The 24010-nt window shown below is 37.5% G+C and overlaps 1 protein-coding gene across 6 annotated transcripts in view; it reads right to left on the minus strand.

Moving 5' to 3' along the window:
- Positions 1 to 24010, minus strand: part of GRIA4 (glutamate ionotropic receptor AMPA type subunit 4) — a 233476-nt gene that overhangs the window by 42181 nt on the left and 167285 nt on the right. For 5 of the 6 annotated variants that reach the window (XM_075742298.1, XM_075742295.1, XM_075742294.1 and 2 more), the window contains exons 9-13: positions 22838 to 22948; positions 14163 to 14369; positions 7003 to 7373; positions 5468 to 5666; positions 92 to 339 (exon numbers count right to left, since the gene is read on the minus strand). In XM_075742298.1, the coding sequence (XP_075598413.1) occupies positions 92 to 339; positions 5468 to 5666; positions 7003 to 7373; positions 14163 to 14369; positions 22838 to 22948 (1136 nt within the window). Of the gene's footprint in view, positions 1 to 91; positions 340 to 5467; positions 5667 to 7002; positions 7374 to 14162; positions 14370 to 20997; positions 21526 to 22837; positions 22949 to 24010 lie in introns of those variants that run through there. The other variant, XM_075742299.1, reaches the window with a different exon arrangement.

Here is a 24010-nt window from a genome sequence, read left to right on the forward strand (position 1 = left end):
ACACACAAAACAAAAAGAGCTATATCAGGGACATCAGGGAAGGTGGAATACTATAACAACACATGTTATATTGTTATACTATTCCACCCACCTTAATGGAGAACCCTTCGGTGTGGCTACGCCATAGCCTTTCGAATCCAGATTTCCTCCCACTTTCATGGTGTCACATGGCTTTCGTTGCTCAATGTATTCATTCATGGTGGACTCCAGCAGGAAGGCAAACTTGCCCTTGGATTTGCGGACACGAGCTACTCCCTCTGCAGTAGTCCTAGTGAACACTGATGGCTCAGCTGATTTCATGTAGGTCCACATCTTTTCATACACTGCTATTTTTGATCTCTGGAGAAAATTAAAAAGAAGTTAGAAAAAAAAAATTGCAACATTTCAGAATGGCACTGTTCAAAATAAACTCAATCATACTTAATTTTTCAAGCAACTGGGGTTGGGAAAATCATACTTGGATAAGGATTTTCTTTTAATTCCATAATTATTTGAAAAGAAACATGAACTAGCAATATAAATACTATAAAATCAGATATTATTTCTATGTCCAGTTAGCCTCTAGCAGTCACAATAAAATAACTGCAAAGCTAAGACCTGAATTTACTGTTAGATAAAGGCAGTTCACACAGTCAAAGTCTTGTAAAGTGTGTTTTAGGGAATTACATATGAAATAGATATCCACAATAAACCTGTATGGGAAATAGAAATGATAAAATAATCTCCCCATAAAAACTGAGATGAATCTTGAAGCATTTCTCAGCTCTAACAGCTACATCTTAAACCACATCAAAACCACAATAGCTTAAGTAAGATTTCTGCTTTCATAATTCATATTCCAGAATTCATTCAAGTTACATTCAGAAAGGCCACAGAACATTTCAAGATATAGTTCACAATAAAAGACAGAAACAGTAAATTGGACCAAATATGGTATTAAAGGAAACAAAATGCCCTAAGCGTTTGTCTTAAAGAAGTATTAGGTATCCACAGTATCAGTGGATTTATTTTAAAGACGCTGATCCTGTCAGTAATTAAGAAATGTGCTTGCTCAAAGTATGTGCAAGAGTTTGTGGTTTATAGTGCATTATTTGGAATTTTTCCCATCTGGGAATGCATGGTGTAACCACAAGTAAAGACACAAGCGAAAATAACACAATAAAAAATAAAAGCAAATAAAAATTTCCATTGAAAGGAAGGAGAGAAATACTGCCAGGCTGAGAAGCTTCCCATGCTCGTTAGATTCACTCAACAACTCCTTTGCTTCCTCCAGCAACAGGGATAAGTACATGCAAACCAGCAGTGCATCAGCTGAACACTATACAGTGTTTTTACTTATTAACAGATGGCACTTGTTTTCTCCTGTGCATGCTGCAAAAAGGACTTTTTAACCCAATGTTCAAGTCAGCTTTTATTTGAGTCAACAGGAGTTTCTAGCTAAGCAAGATATGGTCTATGAGCCCATTCCTACCCTGTGCTGAGCACTCCAGGGGAAACAGGCATTATTATAAAGTCTCCAAACAAAAGATTTTAGAATTTTTAAACAACTATCAAATCCTATAATCTAGGTATTATTGAAGTTGACAATGGCTTTAAAAAGCCTGCAACTGAGCCTTTGTATAGGTAAGAGTAATTTCCCTGAAGCGTATCTTTTTACCAATTACAGAATGATTGCATTATTACTTAGAAAATAATTTGTTAGGGAGGTAGGTCTAATTTGAAAGTAAGCAGCACTTAACCAGAAATGTTCCATAAAAATACTATACAGCAGAATGTCATAAATTATCCTTGCTTTTTTAGCTTGTCTATATGCATAATTTTATCTTGCTGTCAAATGTAATTAACAACAGCTGTGTATGTCCATAATCACATCCTGCCTTGTCATCCTCTCTTTCCACTGTAGTCACAGCTACTTTTCATTTACATAATAGTGGCTGAGAGCAGACTGTAAACTAAGCCACCCATGTATTCTTTTTGCTTTACACTGATGTAATTTCATGGATTTAAATTTACAGAAAGAAAAATATGGAAAGGAATAGTAATGAATCATCATTTCAAGAATATTTACTTGCCTTTGTCTGCCTTCACTTCCAATCATTTCTTACATCTTAACAATCATATCATCAGATTTTTTATAAAGTAAACATATAATAGGTCACTTCCTTCAAACTAAAACCACATGACACATAAAATAGTTCTATTAGTAAGAGGAAACAATGCCCTAAATCAGCTGAAAAAGGTTGCAGTTAAATCTATTTTTTTAGGATCTAGTTTCTTTCGTCCAGCAAGAGATGAAAAAATATAAGAAGTCTAACAAGGCATCTGCTCTGTAAGAACATTTTCTTCTCCTAAACTTTCATTTGTTAACATTCCATTTCTACATGTCACATCAGAGTGAAAATTGAAGAGCGAACCAACAGGTATTCCTTATTGTCACATGAGGAAACATTGCAGCTTTCCCCTGCAGTCAGTCAGGCTAGGATAATTTTCATTTAGGGCTTTTATGAGTAGGACTGCTACAATGAAATTCTTTCCCTCTTGAGCAAGCTGCTTGGAAAATGCAACTCTCATTGTGTCCAGAACAGAAAATAAGAGTCAACAGCTAGTAGTACCAAAGTCTTCTTTTTTCTTTATGTTGGCTTTTAAATGACTTTTTCCTTTTCTGTTTTCAGTCCCCAGTCAAAGCAGACTGAATAGCTATCCAGAGTTTCTGCCATTTTGGTAGGAAATGATCAAATGATGAGAAAATGTCCTGAAGGCTCATCTTCAGCCAGATAGTAATCACTGACAGAAAAGTTACACATGACTCTAATCCCCACACTGATGATGTTTGCTTCCAACCACACAAAGTGTTAGACTTAGCAAACAAGTCTTCTCATCCTATTGTTTCAGGCTAGGTCTTAATTTATGTATTATACAAACAGTGTTTGAACACTTATGGTCTGTTAATGATATTTTATATTTGTTCATGTTTTGTGAAAAATATTTTTAGAAATAGCGCATACAATACTATTAACAATCACTATACTGTTGCAGAGATTAGAAATCATTTGATAATGGGCCCTCAATTGCACCATTTAAAAAAAAAAGTGATCAACAGTCTAAATCTTGATAAAGCTTCAAATTTTGCATATGCAACTATATTTAGTATTTGTAGTTACTTCTATTGCTTCCCTTTGTATTTTGAAATAAAGAAAAAAACATAAAGAAAACATTGGTTTTCCTTCTTTTTTCTCTTAATCCTTTAAGATTAAAGTGAAAGAATGGCAGCCATTATAGACAGACAAAGAATCTTCTCTTTAAGGACAGATCTCGCATGAAATATTGATTCAAACAAAAAAAGTATCTGTGTTTACAGGATGATTTAAAAGAATCATGAAATTTTTGTGACCAAGACTGTCTTTATGTCAAAAGACCTGACCTCATTACTTCGAAACAATGGCTTGTACAAGTGTTTTGAAATGCTTTAGAAAACACCACCATTCCTTCATTCTTTACTATTTCCTTGGGAATTGATTTTTCCATCATCACCTAAAAATATTGCAAGCACTAGATACCCTTGAAAATGCAACAAGTTAATAAATCCAAAATAAATAAATAAATAAATCTGCCTGATCCTCAGCATTATGCTTTTAACTATCATTACAGCTTCATTCTAGTTGAAAGAATTATTTGTTCACATATATTGTGGTTACCACCTCAGCCTGTGATGAACTGAAACTGGAATTCTCAGAATTAAATACCTAACTTTCCACAAATTGAGCTAAAGAAGAATCTACGGGTTAAACATAGATGAATACAAATAATGAGTACTGAGGAATTATACTCTTTTCAAGAAAATAGGAAATCTGGCCATCTCAGGATCAAAATATTTCAATTCTCAGACAAGCCTCCTATATCTTAATGTCACCATTTTTGTAGATATCTGACGTGAAATCAGGGCTTCTAGAGATCACAAGCTCAGTTTCTACCACTTGAGGTGAAAAATAAGGCTCCCAGAAAGCATCTGTAGCGTCATATTCAGGTATATGCCAACACCTTGGCTATAGAAGAAGATAGATGTAATTAGAAACCTGTCACTGAACTGTATCCATTAAAAAATGAGATACCAAGAACCCTAGCCATTTCAGATGGATCCCTCTAGAGTTGATGCAAAGAGGAAGACACTTTAGAGGATGGTTTATTTCAACATAACACACTTGTCCCGTACAGGATGCACAGGGGTGTTTTTCTTTCTCCAGTGTCTACAGAAGAAATCTAGAAAACTAGCTTAGACTAAACTCCTTGGACAGCTTTATTATGTGAAGGCTCAACCACTGTGTGTTGGTTGAGTGCCATTTATATCTTATAAGGCATCACATTTTTACAGCTAATACAAAATATTTGCAAGTTCTTCTGTGGGGATATCTCTTGCAATAAAAAGGTTATTTCACTACAGATCTTTTAGGGAACACTCAGCAGCTGCCCTTGAATTGATACTGCCTATAGTTCACAAATTCCATCCGTAATTTTTTTAATGATTTACTGAGTTCAGTTTGGCCAAACTGAAAACAGTCAAGGTGCGTGGGAGTACTTAACACAGAACAGTCCCCTTTCAATTAGACAATAAGAAGAAATTATCACTCTGTCTTCCTTTCTTCTAAAAATACCTTAAAATGCACCTTTCAGATAAATAATGCTCCTAAACTGCAGAATTTCCAAGGAAGGATTACTGGCTTACACCATTTATTCGGAGCCATGTTCACGCACTAAAACTCACACGTTCAGACAGCTAGGCTTAACTTTCATCTGCTAGAGACATGAAATAAAGCAGGAAGGACCGTTTATTATGTACTCCTTGTGATGTCCAGGCTCCCCGTTTTCCAGCTGGCAAATGATGAGGACTACATATCAACCACACTAACACAGGAAAGCAAATGAAAATGAAGTAATCAATACGGACAGCACAGACATATGAATGGCTATTTAGGCTATTTCCTAATGCTCCAACCACATACCCCCGAGACACATTTTCTCTTTATTATCCATCTGAAAGCCAGCAAATTAAAAAATGCATTTCCTGCCCACCACCCAAGACCCTAAAGCAAAATGTACGCAGCCAAATCCATAAGTAGAAACAAAACCTGCAAGACTCCATGTTATCATCATAGGCTTTCAATGCTGCACATCATTTCAGTACTGGAGCTTCAGACAAATCAATAGTGCAATGGTGCTTTAATTATCACCGGCTTCAGTATCCCTCGGGGTACCTCTTTTGCCCAGTGTGACAGGATCAATAAGCTTTCCACAAATTAAAGTAACTGAAAACTCCAACAAATGGTGTTGTGGGAGTAAAAATGTACCTAAAGTATTGCAGGAGTTACAAACTATATCACATATAATTGCAAAGTAACGTTATTTCGCCCTTTCAAGCATCTTACAAGAGCAGTCAGTAGGGAGAGCAGCTCTAACAGACATGCCAACTTACTCTGAAGAACTCTTTGGTTGACCCTGAGTCCAGTGTCCCATAAGCAATTTCGGTTTGTTTGGCAAGGTCTTCTGCACTTTCTATGGGTGAGACCATTCGCTCAACAGTCAAGAAAGCAGCGAGGTTAGCAGTGTAGGATGAAATAATGATGAGCGTGAAGAACCACCAGACACCTCCAACAATGCGACCTGAGAGGGATCTAAACATGAATAAGATAATGCACATTTTCCTGTCTCTTAAGCCACGAAGAGATAAAGAGAGAAGGCACCAATATTGCTGAACATGTAACAGTCAATGGGAGGGAGATCATTTGCATTTTAAATACTAATAAATGCTTTTTCTCTTGAATCTTAATGCCTATGGTACATTACTGTACTGTACCTACTGTATTAATACGTATCATGCACATACAGAAGTTTGAATTCTCTTGAACAGTAATCCCAGTGTTCTTATTATTTCAGGAAATGCCTAACATAGCAAAAATTTTGTCAAAAATACTGGAAAGGTAATCTCTTTTCAGAGACAAAAGTAAAGCATGGTAGTTGCAAATCAGTAGCTTTCTCTGTTTCCTCTTTAAAAAAAAAGACACAAAAGGCTTTGCACATGGATTATGTTGGCTCTAGGATTAAAATGTTCCTGTCATCCAAACTTATCAAACATTATACAAGTTACTGTAATAATTTGAACTTTCACATTTTTCTTATTTAAGAAGCAAGCATTTTGTGGTAACAGAGATATTTGTGTTAAGTAAAAACTTATATTTTCCATTTTTATACCTGCAATTTGATGAGCAGGCTGTTGAGGATTAATGTACAGTCTTAATCACTAGCAGTTTTATTGCTACTTTCAATAATGGCAGAGTTAGGCCAATAACGAACACTCTCAAAATCTTACTGTTAATGGCTAAAATGAAGCATTCAAGTTTGAATGATTGAGTCATAATGTTTAATTAAGAAGTTGTAGTTACTGCACACTAAAGTTCCAGAACATCTTAAAAGGTTGAGAAATTCAGGACTGGGATCATATATTACACCTGAGGCACCCACTCAGTAAGGCATAGCTTAGCCATACAGCGTGGCTTCTCAGAAACAGATGCTCATTCTCTCTCTCATAGACAGCGATATTCCGGAAGCAGCACTGTAGAACTTGACAGGGAACAGCAATGGGACATTCATTCATGCAAGGCAAATATTCAGCGCAATAGTGTGCATTTCATAATTCTAATACAATGGAACAAATTTAGCAACAATACATTTCCTCTGAAGTCAACTCGGTGGAATTGCCCCTGTGTATACCTGCTGCTTCTTAGACTGTTCGTGGCTTATGCACATTGACACACGTAAAATAATAGTAATGACTGAAATTCAAAGCAGATTCTCTGTTGCCCTTATCATAGCTATTAAAAAAGAAAAAAAAATAATGAAAAGGCTTCCTAAAGAATGAACTTCAAAACACTGCCAGGAAAATAAACGAAGGAAGATTTTATGCTTCAGTGTTGAAGATAAAATGCAAATGTAAAAAGATTTGACACAAACCTTGGGGAAATATCACATCCTTGTTGCATAAAGGCACCCAGGGAAAACCAGAGGCTGTTGAATATGCCAAACTCATTGGGAGGCTGGTCACTGGGTCCTTCTTTCCCATCCTCTGGTTCTTCTGTGTGCCACTCATATGGGCTAAACCTGCTAACTAGGAACAGGACCACACTGACACCAATGTAGGCAAAGACTATGCACATCCAGATCTCATACGCCAAAGGGTCCAAGAAGGAAAACACTCCTGGTTTAGATTTCTGGGGCTTTTTGATCATAATGGATATCCCCAAACTCATAAAAGGCTTAGAAAAATCAATGACCTCTTCTCGTACCAAAGTGATGGTCAGAGGCGCAACAGCAATCTCTGCTTTCTATAAAGAAAAAAGAAATATAGATGTATAGATTAATTGAAGTTGGCTTAAACACTCAGCTAAGCAGCTAATTCCAAAGGTATGTCATTAACATCAGGACGCTGTGGTTTACATGTTCTATACACCATTTTGCTGTTCCTTTCTATCACAGTCTGTATTTATTCAATATGCTTTTAGTAAAACATACATATTGCTGTTTTTTGGTTTTACAGAATTATAGAAATACTTAATTTTCCTGCTAAGAAGAAGACTCTTAAATCTTATAGGGGTGGGTAGCAGTGTAGGTAGATCATTTTAGGTATCAATTTAAAGTAAGGGAATTCAAGAAAGAATGAAAAATGAGAATGACTCTGTTGTCACTGAATGTATAGAGATTTTTTTATAAGATCACAGAAACAGTCATTTATTATCATATTTTCATAAGATACAATCATTCTCTGAGGGAAGTCATCTCATAGACTCAAGGAGGTTCGAAATAGCATGAAGCAGCAAAGGTGATTAACTAATGCTGTGATGCCACAAAACTGCACGCAGTTGTCTTGGGAGAAAGATAGTTCAACAGGAATGAATCAGATTTTGAACAGTGCAAAAAGGCAAGTTTACAGAAAACAGCTGTGCAAAATCACACAATAAAAGGATAAAAGCATGCTGAGTCCATTCCCATTAGAGACAGGAATAATTTTTAATATGTTTTTCTAATCTGTTTTTAGACTGAAGATGTGAGTCTTGAATGAATCGTTATTGATGATGATGATGGTGATTATGGCTGCTAACGATAATGTCTCCAAGAACTACAAGGTATTGCAGCTGTGCTAATGGGTCATTTCTGTCATTAGGCACTCAACATTACATTAAGGTTTGCTCCTTGCCTTGCCTTGTTTGCCTTGCCTTGCCTTGCCTTGCCTTGTTTGCCTTGCCTTGCCTTGCCCACCAAAGCTGTCATTACAGCAAGACTTAAGGTGGCAATGGTAAGAGGAACTGGGACAAAAGATGCACTGGTGGGAGGGGAACTGATGCAGAAGCTGCTGAAACCTTTCTCCTGTTCATCATCATAGTGCTCTATCTAGGTGGATTCACAGAGCATAGCCCATACTGTGTGACCAGCATGGACTTCTGTACAGCTTACAGGCTAAGGAGGGTAACGGAGCATATTTTGAGAACACCTGGCATTGGCTGCAAATAAGGTAGACTCTCAACCTGTCTTCTGCAGTGGCATTATTCTGCTTCAGGCCTCAATATATGAGATAATCTGCCTGTATTTACCCCACTCCAGGCCCAGCCATCTTCACAGGCACAGCTGAGAGCTTTTCATAAATCTCCATAATAGAACTGTTGTAGTTTTATCTTCTAAATACTTAGTTGGCCCAAATTCGTCTCATGGGGTAGCATCTTCAGATATAGCACATTGCCTGTAGTTTACCAAAGCATTTAAGCATGTTTGCTTTTCAGGATGTTCTTAAGGACATTCATGCTCAGTAAAATATACAAGGATATATTTAAATCCCATCAATTTCAATGAGATTAAAACATGCTGAAAATTAAGGATGTGCTTATATAGTTTAATCCAAGTGTTACGTAAATAGCTCGTGTGATAACAAAAAAAAGAAATTGAAATGTAGGCCTTTTTCCTCATCTCCTAACTTTGAAACAGATATATGCATTTAAAATAATATGCTTTTGTTATTTTATACACTATATATATTTTTTATGGAATTTAACACTCATTTAATGTGGTTAAATTTTAAACCTATTTTAGTAGCTCTATAATTTTGAATAATTCAAAAGAACTGACTCATTCCAGTGCAGTGGCCCAAAAATGCAAATTTGTATTAAATTTCTATATATTAATCATCAGATTATATCTGTCATTCTGAAATAGTTGTGATGCAAACATTTACCATCGTAATTTTATGTAAAGATATTATAGTTTAAGCAACAGAATTAAAATCATAATTTTGCAAGCATATCAGACATTATCTCTGGTGCTAATGTCTTGGGTAAACATTATGATCATATTGCTAATTCTCTGAATTTTAATGTAAATTTTGTAATACAAGGCATTTTAAAAAATTTGGCTTCTTGAAGTCTTGTGATTACATAAGTATGACTGAAATAAGATATTTTATGAAGGTAGGTACTATAGGAAGAAAAATAACATGTCTAAAATATATTTTTAAATATCCTGAAAATTGTAAAGAAAATTTGGTTTCTGTAGTCTAAGGATTGTAGGATGGTTTGGCCTACTGGCATTGCTGCTTATTTTTGTATTTCATCTCACTCATAAATTCCTTTTTTCTAGAAGGATGGTTTCCTTCCTGAGAATCAATATCTTTTAAATTCCTAAATTTCAGCTACTGTGATCGCCTAATGTCAAGTCCTTCAAACCAATTAACTGAAAGACTGGGGGAAACTGTGATCTATTATTGCTAATCTTCTCTGTATTTGTCACATAGTGGTATCTTCATTAACACAGTGTAAATTATAGACCTGGTCATTGATCCTCAAAAGTGTTGTCTAACACTTCATTTTTTGTGTCTTCAGATTGCCACTGGGATTAAAACAAGGATCCTTGAGGGTTGTTAGTTTTTACGATGTGAGGTGGAAAAGTGACAGCACCATTTTAGTGCCAACTGTGGAGAATTTAAAGACCTAATTAGCACACTGCATACTGTATGTGAAACACTGGGTAAGAGTCATCTTAGCAAATTTAAATGCTTACAGAGTACACGCAGAACTAGAACTACATCAGAACTAGCTGCCTACACTAAGGAGTTAAAGAGGAGAAACAGGAACTTATCCCATTCCATTGCGATAGTGATCTAATGTCAGTTTATTCATAAGGCAGATAAACCTGTTTCATGCCAATGACTGTAAAGGGACAGTGCACAGCTAGGTCACAATTAGATGCCAAATAATTGGAAAAAGTGCAGCCTCCCCAATCTGATCACATTATTTAGTATTTTTGTAATATGTGCCACATTAAGGCCTACATAAACTCTTCATTGTTGAAAGCTAAATAATGACAATAGCTGTGCATTATAATCATCAGCATTTGTGCTTTGCCCAGTTCATGTACACCATATAATTATGGATTTAAACGATTAACAGTATAACAATGGTGCGAACAATTCATGATTTTGTTGCCAGTGAAATCTGTTTTGACAAAGGATAATGATACTTCACACTCAAAGCAACTGCATCTGTAACAGCATTTCAATCAAGGCTGCATCACTACCAAGTACAGATGGATTCTAGGGCCTTTCAATATTAGACAATGGGGCAAGATTAAGTCTGATAGTAAGAGACTTTTACTTTTCCAGAATATATTATTATAACCTTGTGAATAAAATCTATCTTTGCTACAAGTTGTATGAAGGTGGTAAACCTATCTGAGAAAAATCAGGCAGGAAGTGATTTCAACTTCAGAAGCTTGTAGCTTCTCAGATTTTAAACAGAAATAAGTTGTGATCTTTTGTGTTAAGCAGTCAAAGAATACCATTCTGTGTCAGGAGAATGAATATTTAATTGGATCTGACTGCTAGTGCATTTGGAAACACCTGTTACACATGCTTAATGGCATTTCATCCCCAGCCAGCATTTCTTCTGTGAGGGCTATAGAGCCTCACATGGACTACCGCAGCAGGCATTCAGATAGATCAGGGACAAAGAACCAAGATTTCCTAGTAGGTTTTAATAGAACGTTAAAAACAAAACAGGAAAATAAACACACACCACCACGCTTCCCAACCTTCTCTACAGTCATAGCACAACTGTACACCACAGGACTTTATACACTGTTTCCCCTGGGACATGGTGGAAAAATCAGCTACAGAGTTTAGGTGACAACTGAGCTACTCTGTGCAGTATCTGAAGGTGTCCAGCTACCAGAACAACCAACGGTGCATATGGGTCTCAAGGGAACATGGGATAAAATCGGCACGTGTCCACTCTCAGGAACACGGATGGGGCTAAGTGGCATTGGGGTATGGTGTTAAAGAGCAGGAGAGGAGGGGAGCCTTTCTTGTGGCACAGTAAAGGATCAATCTCACTGGCCAGCACAAAACTGTCTGTTAATCCGTTAATGTGGTTGGGAATTAGAAGCTGTAAAATGTTTCCCAAATAGACTCTCGTTAACTTGCTAATTCAGTTGCAAACTCTGTCCCAATCCTGGCTGCATACAAAGGGCTCTGCTTGAAGTAGAGCCAACTACTCAGAGTACTTGTGTTTATGATTTGGGGATCTACCAGAGAAGATGAACATCCTCTTATAGCACAGCTTTGCAGGAAAGTCTCTGGCTGACTGATTTTTCTGTTTTCTCTATATGGAATAGGCCAGGGAACCTGATGTTCTGTAAATCATCTGGCAAGGACTCAAGGAAGCTGCAGGAAGGACGCTCTTCATGGATTTCCTGTGGAAATCTTAAGCACCAAACTTTTATAAGTTAACAGGAAGAGCGATTTCCTTTAAAGCTACACCTGTAAAGTACATTAAACATGCTTGCAGTAGCTCTTGGCCTTAAGGCCAAATGGCACAGGACAGTCTGTGTCATTACCATGAAAGTTATTTAACTTCTAAACCAGGATGGCTACATTCAAGCTGCTTATAGGGAATGGTCTCTCCCCCATGCTAGTGCCCATATGGGCTCTGAAATTGTTTTGGAGAATAATTATGGGCCAAAAATATAGCAGGGACTATTGCTGCAACTTAAGAGTTAGGCAAGTGCCAATGCCCAGGGACATTCCCTGGTGCCACTGATATACTGGAATAGGTAGAGCCTAAGGGACCATTCGGACAGTCCAGCAAATATACTGGGCAACAGCAGCCTTCTGTTAGTTCTTTCAAGAAAAAAGCTGCTCCAAGAGTCGTGCTGTGGCTTATTCCCAGAGCTCAATTCCAGAATCACAATCAGACTGCAGCCTTCCTAAATGGATAGTTATGCAGGAGCTTTTAAACTTGGCCATCAAACCTTGAAAAAGCCTTGACCTCATTCTTTCCCATTACAAAAAAGTGAAGTGTTGACCACGTCCCATTCTGGGACATCTTCTTCATGCAGGTGATTTGCAACAGGTTCCTTATGCCTGTGAGTTTTGTGGCTTTCAGCTATGTTAACAGTCGCAGGTCACATTCCTGTACTGGCACAAACCTCTGTGTGAGCTTCCTAATGGCAATTTGTATTTCAGTCTAGCACTAGGGTAGTTTGGGTTTGATGAGGTAAATTTTTCAAGATAAACAAAAAGAAAAAAACCCAGCAAACCCAAAATGAAAACTAAAGTCTAATTTCAAGTTTCCTCTATAATTTTCAACTAGATGATAGGCCACTGAAACTCTGTTATTAAAACTGTATCTAGGTAAAGGAATTTTCTTACAATATGTAAAATTTCTCAGATGTTTTAAAAAACCTATCGGTATAAAATAGTACCTAGCCATTGATATCCATGTGATGGCTGTTGCAATTAAAAGCCAGACAAGGATTGCCACCATTTTGATAAAGTAAGTCTGAAATAACCTTGACTTTTAAAATCCTGAGACTTGAGCTGCTTCCAAGCCACTAAACTGGATATATGTGCTTGGTGATCATTGAGCTTTTCCACTCTTTAAAGACACAAGTGAGGTCGGTTCCTCCAAGAACTTCTAAGAACACACAGGGTTTTGTCAGGCTGGTATAACCTCCCCATTCCCACGTGGGAGGGGAAATCAACCAGACTCCAGGGCACCTTTTCGCACACTCCTACAGCACGCAGTCCATTTCATGCTGAGGAATCCTTTGAACTGATGCTAACGGAGGAGACTTTGACAAAATTTATCAGCCATACTTAGCTGACAGAAGGGAACAGAAATGGATCTGCTAGAAAAGCCACCAGGCTTTTGCCACGCGTGGCCGTAACTGTCACTGAAATTGTGAAAACTGCAACTGTGGATGGACCAACCAGTATGCAGTAGTTTTTTTATAGGGAGGTTAAGGCATGTTATGATTTCACTGGTGGAAATGTTCTCATCTGAATAGTTTTAGAATTTTTTTTTTTATTCCCTCACTGAAATGAAGTTTCTCTAAGAATTCTGATCTGTTCTCAGTGCAGATACTAGCACCTGCAGTTGTCAGCAAGCACAGCTCTGAGTTTTGCTACTTTTGGTAACACCAGACACTGCAAATACTTTTTTGGGTTTGCTGGAACTATTTTCATTAAATATTACAACTTTATGTGTCAATAGAATTGTTGTTATGCTATTCTGAAGCATCATTCTCCAGATCATTGTATAACATAATGCTCTTAGTTGCTGAACTTACCAGGTTTGCTCTTAAATTTTATTACTGATGTTCATCTTACAAGTCTGTCTTATTTCTGAATCACCTAATTGTGTATTTGTCTGTAGTGGTTTGTTATATATGTTTAATATATGATGGTTGATTCTCCATTTCTCAAGACAGCCCTATCTTTTTTAAAAGATCTGTCCACCATTCCATGAAAATGAATAAATGAGTGATACTCTTCTCAACTAAGTTTTACAATGTATCAGGAATAGATGGTCTCTAACATTAGTTCTAACATTAATGAATTTTTAAGGGATGTGCAAACTACAGATGTTCTAATGTTACAAGGTACTAGTTGAATAAGTAGTAGAATTTGCATGAAACTATTTGATTTTCTCTTGAAAACAGATGAAAACACAGAGATCTGAAACAGAATTCTGTTTCTTTTCTGTGACCCCAAGGTTAAATAAAATGCACATATACTTCCTATTTTATGACTATGATAAATTAAATCCTGCTTCAAAAATTAGTATGCTTACCCCATAAACAAGTTCTCCCACCATCCCATTCCAGATTTTTGTCTCTGGATCCCTTGCTCCATATTTTCCATCAGGAACAATGGCAATTTTGTACTTGATACCAATATGTTTTGCAATTTCTGACGCCAGATCTACACAGTATCCTTCAAACTTGTCATTCCCTTCAAACGTATCATGGTTTTTCTTGAACATAACATATGGGGCTTCCTATAATGAAAGAAGCAGAACTGTAAAGGAGAAGTATACAGAAAATACTCTGAAAAGTAACATGTCATCTACTGACTGAAGAACACACCTTTTATCAAAAGTTTATGGATAGTATTAGCGCATTTAAATTGAAATGTATGAACAGAAATCCTTCTGGAAAGGTATACTATTTACATTGTAATTTGGCTTATACATTTCACAAGATTAATCAACCTTAAAAATTATAAACACAAAAGCTATCCAAGAACGCATACAAATTTTACTTCATTTTAAATGAAAGACCTTAGTGCAGTATATGCTAAATTTAAAGCGTGAATAGAGGTTGAATCTATACAATGCAAATGACTGTGGGATAATGCAAGATATGATTTACGCTTTTGACTTCACTAAGTAAGCATATCCATGTGGTTACTGTCTATGTAATTTCAGATGCATGGCCTGAATTATTTGCTCTCTTGGCGTTTAGAATGCGTAGTTACTAAGAGGTTACATACATTTTAGTAAGAACACAGAGATACATTCCCGAGGAAAAACATATCTTCCCCTTCGAATAACCGGTGCAGATTCTGCAAGGACTTTTAGGATTAATCTAAGCAATATGCAGGGACAAGAATGGTATTAAGCTGACAATGACGTTACATGCTGCATGAAAAAGAAGTATCAAAATATTTTTGGTTGGTGAGTGCCATTGGAAACAAGTAAACCTGTGGATCTTACATTTCCTGTGTACACCACACTACCACAACAGTGAACATTATGTGATTGGGAAATCAAGGTCACATTGGGAAAACAAGGTCACATTCTTTTTTGCTCTGTGTGGATTCAGACTTCAGCAATCATTATGTAAAATTATACTTTCTGGTGGTATTTTAAATTACTTCACATAATTCATATTCATAGCTAGTTCCACATAAAATACTTGTCACTAATGTCACCCTGTGTTTGAATTTACATCACAAAATACTGGCAACTTATGGTGAATGTTGTTTTCTTGACACCAGCCTTAGTAGTACTCTGCCCTATTCACATCTTTCCTACATAAATAATTAGTACAAAAATAAAAATAAAGGTAGATGTGCAGTTTGAGAATGTCTGCTTCATCGAAACTACATCAATATTACCTGTGATCAACAGCACTTTTGTAACCTCTATTAGGTGTTTAACACTGGAGGATACGTGGTATTACATGAGCAATAGGGGGACTGAATAAACCAATTCCAAAATTTTTCAGTGTGTCAGGTAAATTTTTCCTTTTGGATACCAATACGTAGCTCCTATTAGCAGGGTGTGAATCCACCCAAGAGAAGAACTTGATAGGCAAGCCTAAACAGCATCTCTAATTTACTATTATAAGGTGAAAAGGCAGAGAAATAGAAAAGGGAGAGATTATATGTGGGAGGCACTATTCCCTTTACCTATGTAAGTTTACTCCCTGTGGTAACTCAGCCCAGGACCTACCTCCATATAAGGATGGCAGAACAGAGCTTTGTGTAATGTGCGTGGATAAAGTTCAGTAAGAGAAAGGTCCCACATGATATTCAACACAGCTTGAGAATCGGGAAGTGCTAGTGTTTCCTTACAGAGAGAGTCAGGTTCCTAAGCATTGCAGTTTCACTCTCAGATGTATTCCCAGAACATGTCTCCTCCCATCATCTCCTTCTTACATTATTCTCTGCTATGGACATGCCTCTATGGGCCACAATCCTTCAGCAGTAATTCAGTGTTGGAGGCCACTGATGCATTATGGCCATTACACCAGCTAAGGAACCACACAGCAGAGACAGTGTCCACAATGATCACTTACAGAGTCAAACTCTGTCTGACTACCTCATTCCTTGACTTATATATAAATATAAATGCCCAGAGAAATCTGAGGGTGACAACAGCAGGTTGTTGCATTTCTTGAGCACAGTTATGACCACTGCATGGCTAAGGATCGCCAAGGACTTCTAAAACTGGAGCAATCACAAAACAAGCTGTTATCATCCTGATGCACGTGGCCTGGGCACTGAGAAGACCACTGAGCTACAGCATTAACTACGCACTGTAGTCACCGCAGTGATGCAGTGCAATGCCTCTGCCTATACAGAATTTGTATCTTCCAAGGAAAACTGCTGAGTATTACCAGCAGCCTGCACCATTTTTGGTATTCCCATCTCCAGTTAAATCAGCTTTATCTCAACCACCCGTCTTCCAGAGGGAGCAAGGAGAAGAGCAGGGAGAAGGTGTCCTGCCCTCTCTTTGAAGTAGATCTTGATTTCAGGAAGTATTTTGGGCACATGAATCAAATGTTCCTCCCTCATGCAGGCTTTTTTTGTTCCCATGAGAGGAAAAGCCAAAACTGGGTCTTTCTACGTATGTTATTTCACAAAAATGGTTGAAACTAAACCAAGGCAAAGAAGACTATGTCTCCTGACTGTGATTTAGCCAACTGCTAGCTAGAAATACAACCAAGTCTTATCCATTATCCTGCATTTGTGGTCTCTCCTTACAAGCTTCAGCTACATTTGCTTGCTGCGTCTCAAAAGCAATTTTGTTTTTCAAAGACCAGAGTTAGTGACTGCTAGTTCTTCTGATTCAGCCTTTCTTATAAATCCAAAGCCAAAAGCATACAATTAAAGTCACACCAGGAAATACTAATTCTGGAGAAGGACACAAGCCAGACAGGCACAGAGGAGGCCAGGTCAGCCTGCTCCTTCTCCCAAAACCCAGACACTGTGCTTCTGCCTGGGCTGCTACAAAAAATCATTTCCACTGTCTCTGCACAGCAAAGCAAAGTGACAGATGCCTTATTTTTTTCTGTTAAAGACTAAATAAACTTCAGCCTTCCTCCCCATGAGTTCTGCGAGGGAACACTGGGAAGGGAAGCAGTAGGGTCCAACACCATCCTTAGTAGGTGCAAGCAGCGGCAGTCCCATCCAGTGGAGGGACCACCAAGTGAGGACTCAGAAGACCTGGGTTCTAGCAGGGATCTGTTGGGAGACTTGGAGGAACCACATTGGCTCTCTTCTCTTTCTACACACTCTGATCTTACTGATTTAGAGCAAAATACAGCAAGGAACATCTCTTATAATGCAATTCTTTTATAGAGTAAGGTAGTACCCCTTGCTGTGCTGCTTTAAAAGAAGCAGCAATTGAGTGAGGTCTGCCATTGTGAAACAAATCAATTAAAAATAATGGGAACATCTACTACCTTTTGCTTACTATGTTGTCTTTTCCCTCCTACCTATTTTACAGGGAATAAATAACAGTTTCTTTAATCGTTGTGCCTACTTTTCCTGCCAAATGACGAGAGATGTATTTTCAAGTTAGAATTTGATGGGGGGATGTGGGTGAGACTGAATGTGGCTTTCTGATAAAGCTTGTTTGCCAAAAAAATCAAATAGTAGCACTAGTTTTAAATTCTGTCCATTTCAGACTTTGGGGGTGTTTCAAACTAATGAGGTGTGCAGATGTTATTATAATAACATCAGGGCACTGAAAGGCAAGTTTTACTGGTTTGCTAACAAGCAACTTACACAGAAGAACTTGCAAGGTCACACGGCAAAGTCATGAAATATCTGAATTGATCAACAGCATGTACTCAGCCATATCTTGATGCTCTTTTCTATCTGTGGCACTGAAAAAGATGATTTTTTTCTGTATAATCTATTAGCATTTTCTGAATTAGTAGTAATGTTAGTGGAACCATGCTAGTCTAAAGATATGAGAGATGCAAGATACCTATGAAGAGGCAGTATCTTCTATTAGATCAGCTGAAATAGCTGAAAACAGTAGGCGTACTTTTTCATCGTTTCCAGTTATAGCATCTTGTCTAATAAAAATATTACTTCTCCCCACCATCTTTGTATTTACTACATTTTTGAACTATAAACTCTTAACCTACTGATGTAAAAGACAGGTTTGACTTACTGATAAATGAGGTTTAACACTGCAATATTTACAAGATTTCAGCTGCTTAATAGTATTCTATGGGGCAGTGAATCAAGGAAAAGGCCACATTGAAATGATCAATGACTAGCACAGAACAGATATTTGAAATGGTGCAAGCTTTACTTATATAATTCACAATTTTATAACAATACTTAACATTTGTAAATACAAGTTGATGTCTGCAACAATTACCTTTATAGATGTAAACAAATCATTCCACCACATTGCCACAAATCCATGTGTACAGTAAAATGCTCACAACTGATAATTCATACTATAGGGAAGCTGGAGAAAGTAACTAACTCAAATACCAAACAGATCTATGTTTGGCTTTCCTATTCTAGAGTTCATTTCAAAATCTCTAAACATTGTAAAAATGATTTGTAAAAATGACAAATATTTGTGCAAGGAAATGTCTCATTGTTAGAACAGGAGTGGCACACATTATCACACTTTATTCTGAAAGAAACTTCTGTAGATGTCAATGGAAGGTTTTTTGGGTTCTGTGAGGTTTTTTTGGTTTGGGGTTTTTTTGTTTTGGTTTGTTTTTTTTTTTTTTTTTCTGAATAAAGTGTCCAGGATTCGGTTTGAAGTCTTTATTATTGTCATGCAACAAACTTCAATTTTTTTCTCCAGTCCACTAAAGAATTTAATTAATAAAATTTCCAATGAAAAAATATTTTTCTATTATAAGAAAGAAGGTCATAGTTGGAATTTTTGAGGTAAGACTCCATCAAGAGTTTATCAGTCAAAACAATGAGGGTGGTTCTCAGTCACCTAATGAAGGCCATCTGTCATCTGAGATGCCCTGAGGTAACCTGCTTGACCTCCAACTGCCCTGCCGTGGGTCCTTTGTGCAGCCCCTTTATGGATAGGTCTGATATGCTCAACTGATGTTGAATCAATTTCTAAATCTTTATGGACTTTGATGAAAACTTACATACTTGGGGCACAATTTATCCCACATGCCTGAAGCAACATACACTAGCTGAGACATCCAGATGGAGTGGTCATATATGATGTGAGACAGGCAAGTGTCATCATGCCAGTGTAAGAAATGGGGGGTAGGCAGTATATCCTAGAGCATCTTAAATGTCACTGAGTGCTTATAAGTGGGCAACTGAATCACTATCCTTTGTAAAGTCATCTACATTTAGGTGACTGAGTCATGAACTGGATCCTGCCCTTGAAGGTTAATCTGCCAACACCAGGACTATCTCATTAAAATATTGAGCTGGAAGCCATAACGCAGATGTAGCTCATGTACATCGAGATTCGGTTCTAAAGGATTTTTGTGATTTTTGAGTTTTGCAATCTCAGAGTAGGTACGGAGTTGGCTGTATCATAGGATGGATTAGAGAGTTTGGGGTAGTCTTCCCAGCCTACTCCCCTATATTCTACCTCAACAACTTGTCACCATATTTCTCAACTTGGTAAGTTAGAGATGATCATTCTTCCTAGCTGGGTAAGTCACTCACTTTACCTTAGTGTTAGAGGGGGGCTGCACATGGCATCCCTTCTCCAGTCATACAATGAGCCTGCTGTGCACTTGGAGGTCCCAAGCCCCCCCTGGAGGGAATGCTCCTGCACACAGGTAGAAAATCTGTCCTTTCCAGAAGGCCAGATGTGCAGGAGGCTGCACACCACATGAGGTGCAGGACACAGGTCTCTCCCACAGACTATAAAAAGCAGGGCTGCAAGGCAGCTGATAGAGTAAAGCACATCAGCTGCCCCTGCTGCCAGCTCTGTCTGGGCTGCTCTTTCACCACGACTCATCGGCGACAGGTTGAGTGCTTATGCACTGAACCAAAACTGTAAAATAAATTCTACGTGCTCTCACTATGTTACAAATGAACGTAACATTTTGCTAAGTAGAAAACACTGTACTAAGCTATTTGAGTGCAGAGCTAATTCACTATAATGCACCTTCTATGCAATAGCCATACAGTCACAGCAAAGTAAGCATAGACGCAAAAACTGAAGAAACAGCAGGCAAATCAACTGGTGCTATTTGGCTTCAGGCAAAAATTAAAGCAAGCCATGCTGAAAACTTGTAAACTTTTCTTACGCTGCCACATCACCTGCCTTTGAAGACTGAAAAGCATGACGGCACTGGTTGCAGAAGCTTTTCAGTTTAATGTTGGAAAATATGCATGCAACCAAAATTTTATCTGTCATCTACAACGGTTCAACTTCCCTTCAATGTGAAGAGGGCAATGAAGAGGTGAAAGGGTCTCTGTCTGGCATTTGCAACATGACTATAATACAGAGAAGAGCAAAATAACAGGACTCTGAAAGTTATTCTAGTTAAATATATCTTTTCTGTGTGCATGATCATATGCTCGTGGATACTAAATACATTGCCCTGGCAGGCCAATATTAAGAATCATGGGTCTAATCTGCTTTCGGCATCATGTGTGCAGCTCCCAGTGGAGTCAATGGGAGATGGGCATGATAAGGCAGAATTCACCATGTATTCTTATTCAAACCAAATTCTGATATATTTCTCTTGCACTGTGATTTTGAAACATTGAAAGGGGACACTTTTGGTAAAGAAGCAGTGCTGCTTTCAAATAATTGCATTTATCCCAAAATGACATGCTGCATAAACATAGGGCATGCTTTGGAATATTAATTCAGCTTTTTGGTTTTGAAAATGATCCCACCAGTCCTTTCAATACAGGGACTGGAAAAGTTCTTTTGAAGATAACATTTATTATGCACATCAAAATGCTTCAACGCAAACAGGACAGGCAAGATAACACATTTTAAAAGCTTTCTTGTTTTCCTTTTTTTTCCTTTCTGGCAAACAGAAACCTTTTATATTACTTTTCATTATTACTTTTTACTCGCTTCTCCTAAGCTTGGAGCTATTTATGGAAATTACAGTATTCATGTATGGTAGCTTCAGTCAAAGATATCAGGATTGTTATGAGAGGAAAATTTCGACTGAAAGCTTGTTATTCACATCATTCTCTTCTCAGCTTGGCAAAGTTGAAGGTTAACGTCATCTGTTCTAGAGATTTCAGATTAGTCACAGAACTTTTCTTGGTGGTTCAGTGCCTGGTCATCCAGTCAGAGGAACAGTAATCCATATGGAAAAATTAACTCAATGCTACTAGACTGGTGGTTAATACTTGAGCCTTAGTTAGGAATGTTCGCAGCATCTTGGGACTCTTTTCTTCCTTGATCAATTTCTTAAAATAGGATTCTTCATCAGAGGCTGAAAAGAGGAGGACTGTACTGAAGTATATTTTTTTTTCCATCACCAAGTCTTTTTTTTTTTTTTTAAGGAAAAAGATACATATATTTTAAATGTCCCATGCAAAAAATAAAATAAAAAGTTACACAATTTGGTTAGGAGCTACATTCTGAATTCCTGTATAGTAGTTTGGTTGGTTTGCATCCTGGAATGATAATCTTCAACAGGAGATTTGTTAAGACATACTTAATGTATAAGTGTTGATACACACTGCTGGAAATCTGGTAACTAACTGCATTTTTGAGTAAGAAAATGTCTTGACACTTTCCTTCGTATTATTTTCAAGTCTGTATTAAATTAGAAAAATTATTGCTTAACAACGCATACACAATATTTCTTCCCATTTGAGACACAGCTTATTCTAAAGAGTTAAAATGTCTTGTCTAAATGAAGCAGGTGAAAAGGGCAGTGAACCGAGATGTAAAATCTTAAAAGCGGTCAGGTAAAGGTCACCCTTTGCTAGTTGGCTTTGACAAACATCAGCTTAAAAGGGCATGTCTGACTTCAGAGGGAAAATTGTTAAATATTTTGTTTAAAATACAGATTTGTAAGAAACAACAGTTTTGAAAAACTATGTATTAAAAATATAAATGAATGAAGCAACTGCATTCTCCTTTGCAACCACTCATTAAAACCACCAATAACACTGGAAAAATCAACCCTCAAATCTATTTAGATTTTATTAAAATGGAAATTTTATTGAAATGCTGAATAAATATATTAAAAAATATGCTCAAATGCATCTACAAAATTCATGTTTTCATTCACAATTAAAAGTAGATAATCCAGTTCTGATTGGCTGACTGAACTATACTACTTAGAATTTAGGTCTTGCTAATGTCAATTTTGAATTTATAATGTATCAACAAAAAGGGACACTGGCATTACAGACATCTCATTTTATACCCTCTGTTCAATTCTGTCATTTAGAGGTTTTGGGTTTTTCTTCCAGTTTCTTGTGAGTCAAGATTTATCAATTAGAGGTTGAAAAAAATTCACTTATATTTCTGAGACTTACTTTAGTAAAAAATGGAAAAGACTGAATAAAGGAAAAAAATTACTGCAACTCAATTTTAAAAACCTCATTTCAAGTGAATCATTATATTAAATGCATATCAAAAAAACCTCTGTACAGACATGACAGTCAAGATAATTAAGATATACGGCTCTCACCCTCCCACTAACCTAGGAACTGGCAGACTAAATTAGACCATAACTAGAAATGAGATTGTGTCACACACCAGTATAAGCATTAAAAAAAGAAACACCTTACCAAAATTGTAGTGACAACTACTGTTCTATTCTCAATGGCTGAAGTGTCATTTCCAAGTGTGGGTTCATGCTGAATTAAAACTAATTTATCCATGTCATTCCAGTAACCAACCTGCAAAACAAAATGTATATAATAATTTACAGTAGAAAAGTCTACATTTTTGTATAATTACAAATATAAATGATTGTAAGAAGAACAGAGTGATCTGAAGATAATTTTGTAGCAAAGGAAGTGCTGTCACGCTCATAGACAGGTGCCCAGTGGTACATGTCGAACACTTGGGTATACAATCTTGCACCGCTGCTGCACAGAGTCAGACCCGATATTGCTGCCACTCAGCTGTTCCTGAATGATCCGAGCTACTTACTTTGACCAGAGGCACAAGTTAAATCCCATTTTCAATAGTTTGAAGCCTTCTTGGGGCATAAACGAGATATATGAATTTTTGCTCTCCACAAGAAAATTTTCATTCACTAACCCTCCAGATCTTCTGGTCTTATATGGAGGAGTGAAAGACATCTGGACAACAGCTTTGCAAGTCAATAGCTGGTCTCAATTCCCTGCTCCATCCTGGGCCTCCCAGGAAACCCCCACCCAGGGACTTACACCAGACTCGTTCCACTTAAGACTGGCACTGACCTTTATAAAGTACGTACATTAGAAGCCCTATAATTAAACATTTCTTTACACTCACTGGACAGACAGGCACCACCAGACAGTGACTCAGCTCTTGCAGGATAAGAACCCCTCCTAGAAAAGTCCTTGTTTTCCCCACTGACTCCAAAGCATGGTGAGAGTAACTTCATTCTAAAAGCATCGCTGGTAAGTGCCTACAGGGAGGTGGAAGAAATCAGGTTTTCCTCTCCCTGGCTGCATTTAGGCTGACACAACCCTTCCCAGAGCAGCCTTAACGTGAAACAGCTGCTTTTGTTCATTGCTGGCGATGAACTACTCTAGAGCTAGATTTGAATCACTTGTTCTTGTATTCCCATGGAGAAAAAAAAATAAATAGCGGTATGCCTGCAGTCAGAAACCTTCCCTTACGTACAGACATCGCTCTTTGCAATGCACACCTCTGGTATCCAGTACAGCCTGCAGCTGTGCCCTGCGCGTTGGTAGTGATGCTGCTGGGCACACGACATGAGTCAACATCCTCTCCTGTGAGGGCCCAAG

Source organism: Balearica regulorum, chromosome 1, assembly GCF_011004875.1.
Source record: "Balearica regulorum gibbericeps isolate bBalReg1 chromosome 1, bBalReg1.pri, whole genome shotgun sequence".
NCBI lineage: Eukaryota > Metazoa > Chordata > Aves > Gruiformes > Gruidae > Balearica > Balearica regulorum.